Raw genomic sequence first — 13,962 nt, forward strand, 5'->3', positions numbered from 1 at the left:
TGATCTATAGTCTTGACTATAGATACATCTATAGACAGCTCTATAGGCTTGATCATATAGGCAGATATATAGTCATGACAATAGGCAGATATATAGTATTGACTATAGGCAGATCTATAGTCCTGACTATAGGCAGATCTATAGTTATGACTTTAGGCAGATCTATACTCCTGACTATAGGCAGATCTATAGTCTTGACTATATGCAGATCTACAGTTTTGATAACATAGAATTATAACTGTAGACTGATCTAATGTCTTCACTATAGATCTATAGTATTCATTATAGACCTAGACTGATCTATAATCTTCACTACAGATCTACACTATTGAATAGGTATATATCCAGACTGATTTATATTATTGACTATAGGATGAGTCTTGACTATAAAATGATCTATAGTCTTGACTTCAGACTGTTGTATAAACTTGACAATAAATCGATCTATAAACTAATCTATAGTCTTGACTATAGACTGATCTATAATCCTTACTATAGACAAGATCTATAGTTTTGGAAAACCAAATATTTAATTAAAAATGTTTTCTTTTACGGGTTAAAGTGATTAGCGGAGGTGACTTTATATTGGAACTATTGGATTGTAAAACGATTTCACAAAATTTTGAAGTTTTATTTCTGGGGACCTAATATTTGGGCAGAATGGAATATAAATATTTACGACTTTTTTAAGTTTTAATCACTTATTTCTGGAGGCATTCGTATGTAGGCAAAGTGAAATAATGGAGCAATTCCAATCAGTTTAAATTTCCATTAAAGTAAAAGGAGTACTTTAAAATTATACTTTGAAGTAAAAATAAAATAAATATCAATACTTGGAAAATATATAATGGTAATTTCTAAACTTTTGGAGTATTTACATTTTCAAAGTAGTGTAAATTCAAAGTGTTAAGTTTTGCTTTTCATACAAATTTAAATACAAATTACCACAACATTTTATTTATTCTAAAAGGCACTTAAATGCAAAAAAAAACGTATAATAATAAACAAATATTATTAAACATGACACAACAACAATATTTACTTTTTGCAGGCATACCCCGCACACCTATGTAGTCAATTTATCTACGATTGTTTAGATGATTCAATAGCTTTCGAGTCCTCATTGTTTGTGTTCAGTTTGTAGACTGAATAGTTAAGAAGGGAGGCAAAACCTAACCAAGCAATGTATGGTATAAATATACAACCGGCAACTTTGTTGATGTTATAGAATAGAACACCACAAGTCGAAGCAGTTGCTGTCAAAGCAATTATGTCGATTAATCCCTGAAAAAGATAAAACTGAGTAATTATAGAAAAAAAGAAATAGTTAGAAAATTACATCATACCCCTTTGAGATTGTGTTGTCCAAAGAAAATAGGACTCCAGGCCCAATTCAAAGCCAGCTGCGAACCATAAACTATTAAGGGTAACTTGGCATCACCACTAAAACCACCACCATCTTTCCAAACCAAATAGGAGGCATAACCCATGCCCGAGTACAAAGCAGTCCACATTGGAGCAAACAACCAATTTGGTGGACGGAATGATGGATGTTTTAAAGTTTCATACCATGGTTTAATATTTTTCTTAGTAACAAAACCACCAGCAATGCCTCCCAAATTGGGGAGCACTACAGCTCCAGCAATTTTCAATATATCACTCATGTTTTTCAGATGTGGTGTAATTTATTAGCAAAAGTTAAACAAAACAGATACTTAAGTTCAAAAATAAATGTGTTTACTCTTTAAAGTACGAAATATGACTAAAAACAAGTTGGAAACATTTGGAATGCGCTATGTGTTACTTGCTCTCTTGAAATTCTATTGAGTTTATGCGAAATTAAAAATGATGTGTGTTTTCATTCGTGTTATATACTCGCTCATTAAAAGTATGTTTTGTATCTCTTTATATACATTCGTATGTATGTATATATAGGGTACTAAATATTAATTTTCTAGCTACACTTTTTAGGGGTATTCTGGCAATTTCTCGAATTAATAAACTGCTTATCAATTCGTAATTACTCCGCTTTTTTATTTTTATGTTCTACAAAATTATGTTAAAAATTGGAAATTGACAACCCTTAACTAAATCATAGATATTTTACTTTTCCGAAAATACCTATATTAATTTTACTATTTAGTTTATAACACATCGAAAGCTATATCATTTTTGGATCCAAAAATCTTAACAAAGATCAGAAATGGAAACCAGTTTGGGAAACCTCGATATGTCTCATATTTCTCCCCAAATTTTTCCAGACCCGAGTGAAATGTGGACCCAATGGGTAAAATTGTAAAAAATACGAATTAAACCCGTTCTTAGAGGATCAGTGAAGTAAACAATTTTACTCATGTCTATGGACTAGTCTATTGACAAGTGAGTTGACAAGTCGACTAACTATTAGGGTGATCGACTCGATTTTTCAACCGGTTTTAAAACCGGTTTTTTCTGCTTTACCAGTGTCGGTTTTTTCTTAATGTTGATTTTTCGAATATCGAATAACCCGGTTTTTTCACTTTTTAAAAACCGGTTTCGAGTACTTTTATTTGCTTTGTATTCAAAAATTATTTAAATGAAATTTTTAAGTAAATAATAATACAGCCCGTCTAAATTTTAAAAATATTCGATTCGAGGAACTAGCGTATATTTTTCTACAGCTCCTTTGGTTAAACTTCTTTGATTTTCCTAATTAATTAAAAAAATTTATTTGTAAAATTGATAACTGTTTGATAAAATTTTATCAATCTTAAGATTATATTCCAATTACAATAATTAATTTACGGCTGAAATTTTATGGAAGTGTTGGAATACCTATGCAAATTTCCTAAACAGGGCTTTTAAAATAAGCTAGAATTACATAGTATGTTTAACAGAAGTGTCCCACTTTTTTCCTATTTTTTTTATATTAAAGAAATAATGTAAATCAGAAGACTAGATCTAAAGTTATAATCTTTTAAACTGTTAAAAATCATTTCGGGCCATGTTTTATTAATCAAATTTAAACATAAACATTAAGTTTTTTAAATTAAAATATATTTTTTTTATTTATAATGAAAAACCGGTTAACCGGTTTTTTCTGTATTTGGAAAATATCAACCGGTTTTTTTTAAATGTCAACTATTCGAACTATTCGAAAACCGGTTTTTGGAAAATGTCGAATAATCGATCACCCTACTAACTATTCTATGTTCTAGTCATTGGTCTAGTATATGGTGTAATACATTGACTAATGTATGTGTAAAACAAGTAAGAAATTATAGTCGGGCGTGGCCGACCATATGATACCCTACACCAGTTATGAATATTAAATGTGATTTATTTTTCATAATAAAGCATTTCTCTTCAATATTCCCTTGTTCCGATACATTTAAGCAATTTATGGATGAAAAACTAATTTTCTGAAAGAGGCTTTATATGGGGGCTAGGGGCAAATATGGACCAAGCCCGATAAAATTTTGTGAATATATTTATATTGACATAATATTTTATTGTGCTGAATTTCATCGCGATATTTGTGTTTATAAGTTAATTTGGGACATTCAAGTAACTTTCTGAAGGGGACTTTGTATGGGAGCTAGGGTCAAATGTGGCCCGATCTTTATGAAATGAATTGAAATTGGCAGGGTCATCAAGACTTCTATAAAACTTAGTTGTGCCGTATTTTATCGATATATCTGTATATTTAACATAATTATGAGCTCGGAAGCCCTTTTCGGGGGGTTCTGTTGTATGGGGGCTAGGTGAAATAATGGACCGATTTTAACCATTTTCAATAGGCTTCGTCCTTGGGTCAAATAAAACGTGCGTTCCATCCAATTATCTTGAAAATTGCGACCTGTACCTTACGCACAAGGTTTACATGGACAGTCAGCCAGCCAGCCAGACGGACGGACGGACATAGCTTAATCGACTCAGAAAACGATTGGTATACTTTAAGGTGGGTCTAGGACGAATATTTTTGTATGTTACAAACATCAGCACAAATCCAATATACCCTCCCCACTAAAGTGGTGTAGGGTATAAAAATACTTAATATGTCTGCGGTATTTATAGCCTACACCACTTTAGTGGGGAGGGTATATTGGATTTGTGCTGATGTTTGTAACATACAAAAATATTCGTCCCACCTTAAAGTATACCAATCGGCTTAGAATCGTTTTCTGAGTCGATTAAGCTATGTCCGTCCGTCCGTCTGGCTGGCTGGCTGTCCATGTAAACCTTGTGCGCAAGGTACAGGTCGCAATTTTCAAGATAATTGGATGAAATTTGGCACGCACGTTTTATTTGACCCAAGGACGAAGCCTATTGAAAATGGTTAAAATCGGTCCATTATTTCACCTAGCCCCCATAGAACAGAACCCCCCGAAAAGGGCTTCTGAGCTCATAATTATGTTAAATATACAGATATATCGATAAAATACGGCACAACTAAGTTTTATAGAAGTCTTGATGACCCTGCCAAATTTCATAAAGATCGAGCCCCATTTGACCCTAGCTTCCATACAAAGTCCTCTTCAGAAAATTACTTGAATGTCCCAAATTAACTTATAAACACAAATATCGCGATGAAATTCAGCACAATAAAATATTATGTAAATATAAATATATTCACAAAATTTTATCGGGATTGGTCCATATTTGCCCCTAGCCCCCATATAAAGCCTCTTTCAGAAAATTAGTTTTTCATCCATAAATTGCTTAAATGTATCGGAACAAGCACTGTTGCCAACTTTTTTCCCAAAAATATCGCTAAAGTCGACTGAAAAATAGCTAGAAAATAGCTAAATTCAAGACATTTTGAAAAATTTAGCGATAAATCGTCAAAATAATATTTATTATATGATTCTGAAAAGAAATAGCTAAAAAAAACTAGCTTAATTTTTCAGATTTTTTATATTATTCTAAAAAGTCAGCGATTTATCGCTAAAATCTATATACATACGTAGGAATGGGATAGTGATACAAACACATCTTATAACAAACACATAAGAGAATCTTTTTTTATGTTAAATATTTTCACTTTGGGTTAGGAAAAATGTCAAGTTGAGGTTAATTTCGATATGCGACCCTATACAAATTGCTTTAGAAATGTTGTTAAGATAAATTGAATTTCGAAATGCTGGCCTGTATGGATCGATCCTTTATTTTCAGCATAAGAGTATTATTTATTTTTCCATTACAATACAATTACAAATTATATTCTAACCTAATTTACCGAGCAGGGTGACGATAACCATACGACCGTTGTAGTGTAGCAGACCAGGATCTCTGCTGGGAATCGAACCCACAACCCCCAGACTGACAGGCTAGCACACTACCAACTAGCCTACCGGGGCACCACAAATATTTGCTCCTAATTATGTTCTTCAGAACATTCAAAAACTCAAATAATTTACATTGAATGCATATTTTTATATACATACATATATGTAAATATCGTCATTCGTAGCAACTTTTAAGCGATATTATCAAAATATAAATGAATAAAAAATGCCTTATTGGCAACAGTGGAAACAAGGGAATATTGAAGATAAATGCTTTATTATGAAAAATAAATCACATTTAATATTCATAACTGGTGTAGGGTATCATATGGTCGGCCACGCCCGACTATACTTTCTTACTTGTTTTTATTTCAAAAAGAACTAAAGAAGATCAATAATATTGAATTTTCCATGCATGAATTTCGGCATTTTGTTATATAAACTTCGGCCTAATTGTATGCAACTATTTGGGCTTTTTTGTCATTATGTCGGGCAACCCTTAAACATATGCCAGGGTTTAAATAAAATAAACTTTAAATAGTGGGCAACTACAAGCAGCTAAAGACCAAGTTTGAAATATATTAATAAGGGTGGCAATACATGTATTTCGTTGCCATATCAACGGTTATTTTTTAAAACGAAAAGGAAAAACACAAAACAGAACTATTTTTTAAGTTGTAAAAGTTTCGGTGGATAAATATTAAAATGACACTACTGTTCGACACAAAAGTAGAATTTCTAGATTCAGATGCTGTTGGCACCATAGGTTCATGGCATTCACATGAACCTATATTTGCCGTAGCTTCTTATAGTCAAGAGAGAGGAGGTTCAGTAACAGTATTTGCGGATACAGTAAGTTTCCTTAAGCAATAGTTATTTCATAATTTTGATGTATATATTCAATAGGGAGAACCGCAACGTGATGTTACCTATCCCGTCCACCCAACATCACAATGTACCGCCATGGCTTGGCATCCAGAAAGGGTTCTCTTAGTTACCGGATGGGAAAATGGTGATATACATGTATGGTTCGCGGGACATCGTGAATTTGCTAGTGTAAGTGGTCCCCACAAAGCGGCCATAACAATGGTCGAGTTTAGTGAACAGGGTGGACGTATGGTGACAACAGACACTATGGGTCTCTTAACTGGTTGGCGTTGTGATGGTCAATATCAGTTTTTAACTATGTTCTCACATGATTTGCGAGATGTTTTAACGCTGATAACATTTCGCTGCACTATATGTAGTGAGTTAAGAGAAGAAATGGTAAATTTAGCTAAAGCTGCCGTGGCGGGTGATGAAAATGCCTTGGACACCTTAACCAATTGGAGGCCACGGACAGCGGTACGTACAGCTACTCACACGGATATAAAGGATAATTATTGTTTTTATGTGTGCACTCAAGTCGGACGTTTGTATTATATCAATCAAGGTGGCACCTGTACTGAAGTATTGGGCAATAATTCGATTCCCATAACTCAGATGTTATGGCATCCGAAAAAGTAGGTGTTTTTGATGTTATTTAAGAGAAATGTTAATTTTATCTTAAACTTATTTTCAGAGATGCTGTAGTTTGTTTAATGGATGATATGTCGGTTATTTTGTATTTAGTAGAATCTACAGGTATATTAACCGAATTGGATCGTGTTAAATTAAGCAGTCCTATAACTGGTAAAAAGGGAGCTATAACCTGGACAAGTTCAACATTGGCTATAATAACTGGTTAGTAGAATAAATGATTTGTTTAGAAATACTTATTTATTAGATGATGAAATTACTAAACAACTTTTCAAAAGTTTTAATAGCAAGGCACAATCTGAATTGTGAATTCGTGTGACCGATAATTAGACACACTTTGATTATCTTAGTAATATATTTTTATCAGAAAAACTTTTTTTCTAAATAAATTGATAAGGTAACAGTTTTAGTACTTTAGTACTTCTGTTTCATTATCTTTTAGCAAAATAGCCATCTTAAAATATGATGCAATTTTTTCCTACTGGCTGGACTACAGTAAAGACTATAGATTGTTCTATGGTCAAAACTGAAACTGGTCTATAATCAGGACTATAGTCAAGACTATAGACAATTCTATAGTCAAGACTATAGACAGTTCTATAGTCAAGACTATAGACAGTTCTATAGTCATGACTTCTACATTATACAAAATTCCGACTGCTTTTAGACTTAAAATCGTCCTCGGCAAACATAACAAACAATTTCTTATAGATTCTAAAAATGTATTTCCTTATTAAAACCTTAACTCTTTTTTAATAATTACTTTTTACAGGCGATCTATCCGTTCGCATTTGGGACATCGAAAAAAGTGACAATTATTTGCTAAAAATGGACTTACCAAGCAATAAAGCTCCCGTAGAACATCAAACTACTGCATCTCAATTTTTCAGCCACGATAGTAATGAAAATAATTCTCTGGCAAATCATTTAAATGGAAATGGTGGCACTCTACTCAGACCCATGAAAAGTATTCAAAATTCTAATGAATACTTCACCTGTATCACTTATATTGGCGATAATCAAGCTTTATGTGCTGGTACTAATTTGGGTAATCTTTATACTTGGAAACGTACTTCAGGTTATATTCCAAATGCCCCAGAAGATATGTGGAAACTTACAAATGTTTCGGCTGTAAGAGGAGCTATTAAACAGTGTTTTTGGGGTTTTAATGAGTTGGCAAAACCTTGCATTTTGGTAAATTGTGTTTCTAATGTTTATGTTTTGAAGGAACAGCCATTGCTTTCTCAACACACCCGCGAAATATGGGCCATACAACAGAGTGCTCGTAATATTTTTCTACAGCATGCTGATCAAAGAAATTGTGTGGTTCAGGCGGAATTTAGTGTAACGGTTTTGGCTTTGAGCACTACAAATTTGGCTTTAAGTAATGGTCGTAGTATTTCCACCTATAATATAGATAAAGTCGATCGTTTGTCAGATTTTGGCAATAGTCTAGAATCTTCTTCAAGTGGCTCTTTAAAAAATGATAAAGCTACTAGTCTTAGTGTAAAACTATTGCAGACATTTAATGCCGAATGTTTGGCTTTGTGCATTAATCATCAGAATATATTTTGCTTGACAGCCATAGATGTGAGTGTTTATTCCATAGGTGGAGTGGTGCTACATAAGATCCAAGCTAGTTCTACCGAAGGCAAGATTATAGGCATGGATCTTACATCATGTTATTTTTCCATATTTACCATGAATGGTTATATCAAAACTTTTGATATCTCCAGACATGATCCCAAGATATTATTTCCACCCAAATCGGCTTATGATTTGTTTGAAGATTTTGGAGAAGTTATGCAGGTTAAATGTAATGCCAGTGGCACCCACTTGGCTTTGATTATAGCTAATCGCAGTTTTGTTCCAAAACCTGTTTTATATTGCTGGGATTTTGAGAAAAATGTTTTAATGGAGCAAGATTTATTGGATAAGGAAACGGAAAAAAGTTCAAGTTCCTGTATGCCTGTTTCTGTATGGTGGGATATTGAAGAGCCTCGACTTTTGGCTTTAGAAATTAAAACTATGCAGCAAAAGTCCAGCACAGATAAAGCTAAAACCCAAGAGAATGCTGCTCACTATGTAGAAACTAGTGTTTGGGTTATGTTTTATTCGGAAAAAAATAATTTAAACGTTTTAGAGACTAAGGATTTGGATGCAGGAGAACAATTACTTAATATATGCATACCTAATGTTGTAAGTTTTAAATTAAACTTATTATAATTTATCAGCTCTTACAAGAAATTCTTATTAGATTACAATAGACATTAATTTGGTACGCGAAAAACCTTTAAGAGATTTTGTTGATCTTAAGGACTGTGAGCCCTCAACCCGTAAAATGGTTTTAAACTTTAGCATGCATGTTTCCGAAGGTAATATGGACTTGGCTTATCGCAGCATTAGATCGATACAATCAAAGGCGGTGTGGTCAAACTTGGCCAAAATGTGTATTGAAACCCAACGTTTAGATGTCGCCAAAGTATGTTTGGGTCATTTGGAAAAGGCTAGCTCTGTAAGAGCTGTAAGACAAGCCTTAGAAGATGATGATCTAGAGCAAGATGCCAAAACGGCTGTATTAGCCACCGAATTGGGTATGAGTGAAAAAGCTCAGGAGTTATTTCGAAAATCAGAAAGATATGATTTATTAAATAAACATTTGAGATCGTTGGGTCAAGTAGATGAAGCTATAAAGTTGGCAGAAACACATGATCGTATAAATTTGAAGAATACCTATTTTCAAAAGGCTACCGAATTAAGAGAGAATGGTGATATTTCGGGAGCTTTACAATACTATGAAAAAACACAAAATCCGGTACAGAATATTACACAAATGCTGTTGGAAAATCCGGCATCAATGAAGGTTAGTGGGATATATAACGAACATAGCTAGATCATTTCAGACTCTTTTAAGTGACCAGTTTTTAAAACGGAATGATATATTTAATGAAATATTACTATTTTAGCGTTATATGCAAAACACAACTGATCCAAAAATGCTCAAATGGTGGGGACAGTATGTAGAAAGTTCGGGTGACATGGATGCTGCTTTAACTATATATCAAAAGGCAGAAGATTGGTATTCCCAGGTAAGTATACAAAGTAATTTTTATTAAAAAAATTTACTTTATTATTCATTAAAATTTCTAGGTCAAAATACTTTGTTACTTGGGTAAAATATCGAAAGCCGACGCGATTGCCCGACAATCAGGCGATCGGGCTGCTTGCTACCATTTGGCTCGTCATTATGAAAATGTGGGCAAATTTCAAGATGCCATTATGTTCTATACCCGAGCTCAAACCTTTAGTAATGCTATACGTATATGCAAGGAAAATGATTTTCAAGATGAACTTTGGACTGTAGCCAGTTCTTCGAGAAGTCGTGAAAAAGCCATAGCAGCAGCTTATTTCGAAGAGTGTGGTTCTTATAAAAGAGCTGTTGAGCTATATCATCGAGCTGGCATGCTGCATAAAGCCCTAGATATGGCTTTTGAATCGGAGCAGCCTGATATATTAGAAATAATAGCCTCGGAATTAACAACAGAATCCGATCCCGAGTTAATACAACGTTGTGCGGAATTCTTTATGAGCGTGGAGCAACATCAAAAGGCTGCTCTTTTATTAGCCAAGACAAAACAGCTTAAGAAATCCATACAGATATGTGTGGAAAAGGGTGTACCCGTTACCGAAGATTTGGCGGAAATGTTAACACCTGCTAAAGGTGAAGTAGATGAGGAATCGAGGGTTTATATTTTAACTCAGTTGGGAGAGTTATTGCAGCAACAGGGTGACTACCATACAGCTACTAAGAAATTTACGCAGGCTGGTGATAAAGTTAGAGGCATGAAAAGTTTACTTAAGTCGGGTAATACCGAAAAGATTATTTTCTTTGCCAATATGTCGAGACATCGTGAAGTTTATATAATGGCTGCCAACTATCTACAGGCACTCAATTGGCAAGAGGACAACAATATATTAAAACATATTGTTACATTCTATTCGAAGGGTCAGGCCTATGATTCGCTGGCTAATTTTTATGCCATTTGTGCTCAAATAGAAATCGATGAATTTCATAATTATGAGAAAGCTTTAAAGGCCATGCAAGAAGCTCATAAGTGCTTAGAAAAGCTAGGAGGTCATACCCAACAGGCTAGCAACAATTTGCAGCGCACTATGGTGGAAGTCAAAAATATATTGGATTTACAAAATGCTTTAGAAAACGGAGAAAATCAGACGGTTATAGCAGGATGTCGTAATATGTTAAGTAGGTATTTTAATTAAATTAAATAGAATGTGGTATATATTTTTAAAAACTCTTTTTCTGCCTTATATACAGTCAAACCTGAAATGCCTCCCATACGTCAATCGGATATTATAGCATTAATGGTACGAGCCCTGACCTATACCAAACAATATAACGAAGCCGCCAAAGCCTTGAAAGAATTAGTAATGCGTGAACCAAACTGGAGTTCATCGGGTGTACTGGAAAAATCTTTGGTACAAAAAATCGCTCACGAATGTAATCTAGATTTTGATTTGATATGGAAACCTATGCATGGCTCTTCGTCTAATAATGGCGAAGACAGTGATGATGATCATGAAGATATACAGGAAGTTTTGCGTTAATTTTTTATATTCTTTGAACTTTAAGTGTAAATTATGTAAAATCTTAAATGTGTTATCAAAGGTTACGAATATGACTTTATGATCTCTTTATGCTAAAAAATAGATACTTGAATATATTTTGTTAAAATATAATTGTTGTAAAAAGTACTTAAAAAATATTTATTCACATTTGATGTTAGTGTTCAGATTAGATTGTGAACGTTTTAAGCATGTTTAATTTTATAGCCAGAATTTAATGTGAAATTCTCTTTGGAATTTCATATTTGTATTTATATGAAATAATTAGATAACTTTTGTTGACATTAATGCTCAAATTATTATACCTCATTACGTCATCAACAAACCTAAAAAGATATTTTTTAATAAAAGTTTAGGATTGGTTTTTAGGGAAATTAAATTTAAACAATTTATTAATTTTTAGTGAAATCGGATAATCGGATTTTAAGTGAAAATAATTATTTTTAATTATTTTTAGTGATAAACTTGATTTTGTAGTGTAAAGATAGATTTTTAATTTTTAGTAAAATCGAGAAATCAATCGGATGCATATGGAACGAAACTTATGATCCTTGGTATTAGTGAATCTTGTACAGAACAGTATAATGTTTCTTAAAACTGGTTCTAGAATTGATTCTGAATATGTATATGTGTATTTGTTTTCTAAGGTTAGGTTAGGTCAGGTTAGGTTACGTGGGTTGCTCGGTAGTTAGCGAGTTCACTCGGAGGCCTTGTGGTCCATTGTGATACCCTTAGAATTGCCATTCCCTTATGTTGAAAGAATGGTTACCCTCCCTAATTTCGATGATTATTAGGTTCTTGCGGTCATCTTGAAAACCAGCCGGTTTTCCTAATAAAACCGATCATGTTTACTAGTGACACATCTTTAAGACATTCCAGATCATGAAAAAAAGCTCCACCAAAATATAGTAATCTGTGATCTTGTAAGGCTGAGCAGTCACATAGCAGGTGTTGTACCGATTCCACTTCCTCTTCGTCCAAACAGCTTCTACAGTAGTTATAATGTGGGTAGCCCATACGTTCCGACATACATGTGTTCAATCATACAGTGCCCAGTAATTATACCAGTTAGAAGCACAATCCTTTGCGCAAGGGTTAAGTGGGAACGGGTCTAGCATAAGATTAACATGGACAGATAATGCTAGACAACACTGAAAATGCCATTTAAATAAAAATAGCTAATTCCAATGTATTTCCACCCGCTGATTTCAAAAATTTTCTGTTCTGCAAAATAAAGTAAAAAAAATGGCGTAAACAATGTCTGTACTAAAATCGCAATATCTCAAAAACTAGAGCTAACCGAAAATTTTAGTAACGATTTTTGAACTCAGCGGATGGAAATACATAGGAATTAGCTATTTTTATTTAAAAGGCACGCAAAAAGTTCGATTTTGTTGACTTGTGTAATTGTCTAGTAAATCGTTTATAAAATATAAATGTCTGTGAGGAAGAATAAAATTCTGTATACATATTGTTTAGTTAAGTTTCAAATTTTCGAATTGACGTAAACTTTTAACACAACTTACCTACAAACAGGTGTATGAGCTAGCCTATAAAAAAGTATCTTTTTATCTTTATCTACTGAAATGAAAATTCAAAGACAAATAAAAAGCTTAAAGAAAAACATGTTTAACAAACACAAAGCACAATAAGAAATGAGAGAAACCAATAAAAAAAGAAATCAAAACTAAAAAAAACTTCGTATCTTGAAGATGGAAACACATTATTACTCGTGTATAGAGTTATTTCAAAGATACTTTTCTTTATTTGAATGAAACTAACGAAAGGGAATGGGTAAGGGCGGAGATATAGGGTAAATGAGAAAGTTAATGATGGATTTAAGTGTGTGAGGCTGTGTGTAAGAAATTGTTTAGTTATAATTACAGAGCATATTTTATTCAACAAATGATTAGACATGGGGAAAAAAGTATCTAAGTATCTACGGACGTATGTGTGTTCAACACGGTGGTCAACAATTATTTCGTGAGTTCTGTTTATATGCACATGCTAGCCAAAAGATGGGAGGTATGTTGATTTTGACATTATGTTTGTAACACATCAAAATTTTTTTATATTAGCCATCAAAGTATTCAAAATATTCTGATTATCGCAAATGTTTGCTATTGGAAATAAAGAGCAGAAATCAAAATGACATTTTCAAAAAATACTCTGTGTTGATCATGAAAAATTCGGTAAAGAAAAAACAAATTAGAATTTTCTTGTAATTTATGCATCTGTCTAAGGAAAGGGAACTAGAACATAAGGCTAAAAGCAGTACCGTTAAAATCTTTTAAATCACGTTTTTGGGTGGCGGGTATAAAAAATTCGGCGTAGCCTAATACAAAACACATACACAACACAGCTTTTATGTGTGATTTTTCTACGCAAATTTTTTTCTTCGAGTGTATTGATTTTAATAAGTGCTTCGTATGTATGATTGTGTTGCTATCTAACTGACAGACGGACTGACTGGCTGGTTAGTCGGCTGACCGGCTGGCTGACTAGTTGCTTTTTGTGTGCGGTTTTTTGTTGT

General features: G+C 33.3%; 2 protein-coding genes across 2 annotated transcripts; one reads left to right on the forward strand and one right to left on the reverse strand.

Annotated features, from left to right (window-relative positions):
* Nucleotides 1-935: 935 nt before the first annotated feature.
* LOC119610316 (translocator protein) lies at nucleotides 936-1,780 on the reverse strand. The gene is made up of 2 exons (XM_037965477.1): nucleotides 1,347-1,780; nucleotides 936-1,284 (listed from the first exon to the last, which is right to left on the reverse strand). The coding sequence occupies exons 1-2, from the start codon at nucleotides 1,662-1,664 to the stop codon at nucleotides 1,084-1,086; spliced, it is 519 nt and encodes a 172-aa protein (XP_037821405.1). The 5' UTR covers nucleotides 1,665-1,780; the 3' UTR covers nucleotides 936-1,083.
* A 4,144-nt stretch (nucleotides 1,781-5,924) lies between these two features.
* LOC119610315 (intraflagellar transport protein 140 homolog) lies at nucleotides 5,925-11,411 on the forward strand. Its single transcript, XM_037965476.1, has 8 exons — nucleotides 5,925-6,119; nucleotides 6,174-6,769; nucleotides 6,829-6,989; nucleotides 7,558-8,984; nucleotides 9,043-9,648; nucleotides 9,752-9,874; nucleotides 9,936-11,049; nucleotides 11,122-11,411. Exons 1-8 carry the CDS (start codon nucleotides 5,973-5,975, stop codon nucleotides 11,409-11,411), a joined length of 4,464 nt encoding a protein of 1,487 aa, XP_037821404.1. The 5' UTR covers nucleotides 5,925-5,972.
* The last annotated feature ends 2,551 nt before the right edge of the window (nucleotides 11,412-13,962 follow it).

This window comes from Lucilia sericata, unplaced genomic scaffold (genome assembly GCF_015586225.1).
Source record: "Lucilia sericata isolate MDLA Ls3-8-SP2 unplaced genomic scaffold, ASM1558622v1 Contig001151F_arrow, whole genome shotgun sequence".
In the NCBI taxonomy this organism is placed as follows: Eukaryota; Metazoa; Arthropoda; class Insecta; order Diptera; family Calliphoridae; genus Lucilia; species Lucilia sericata.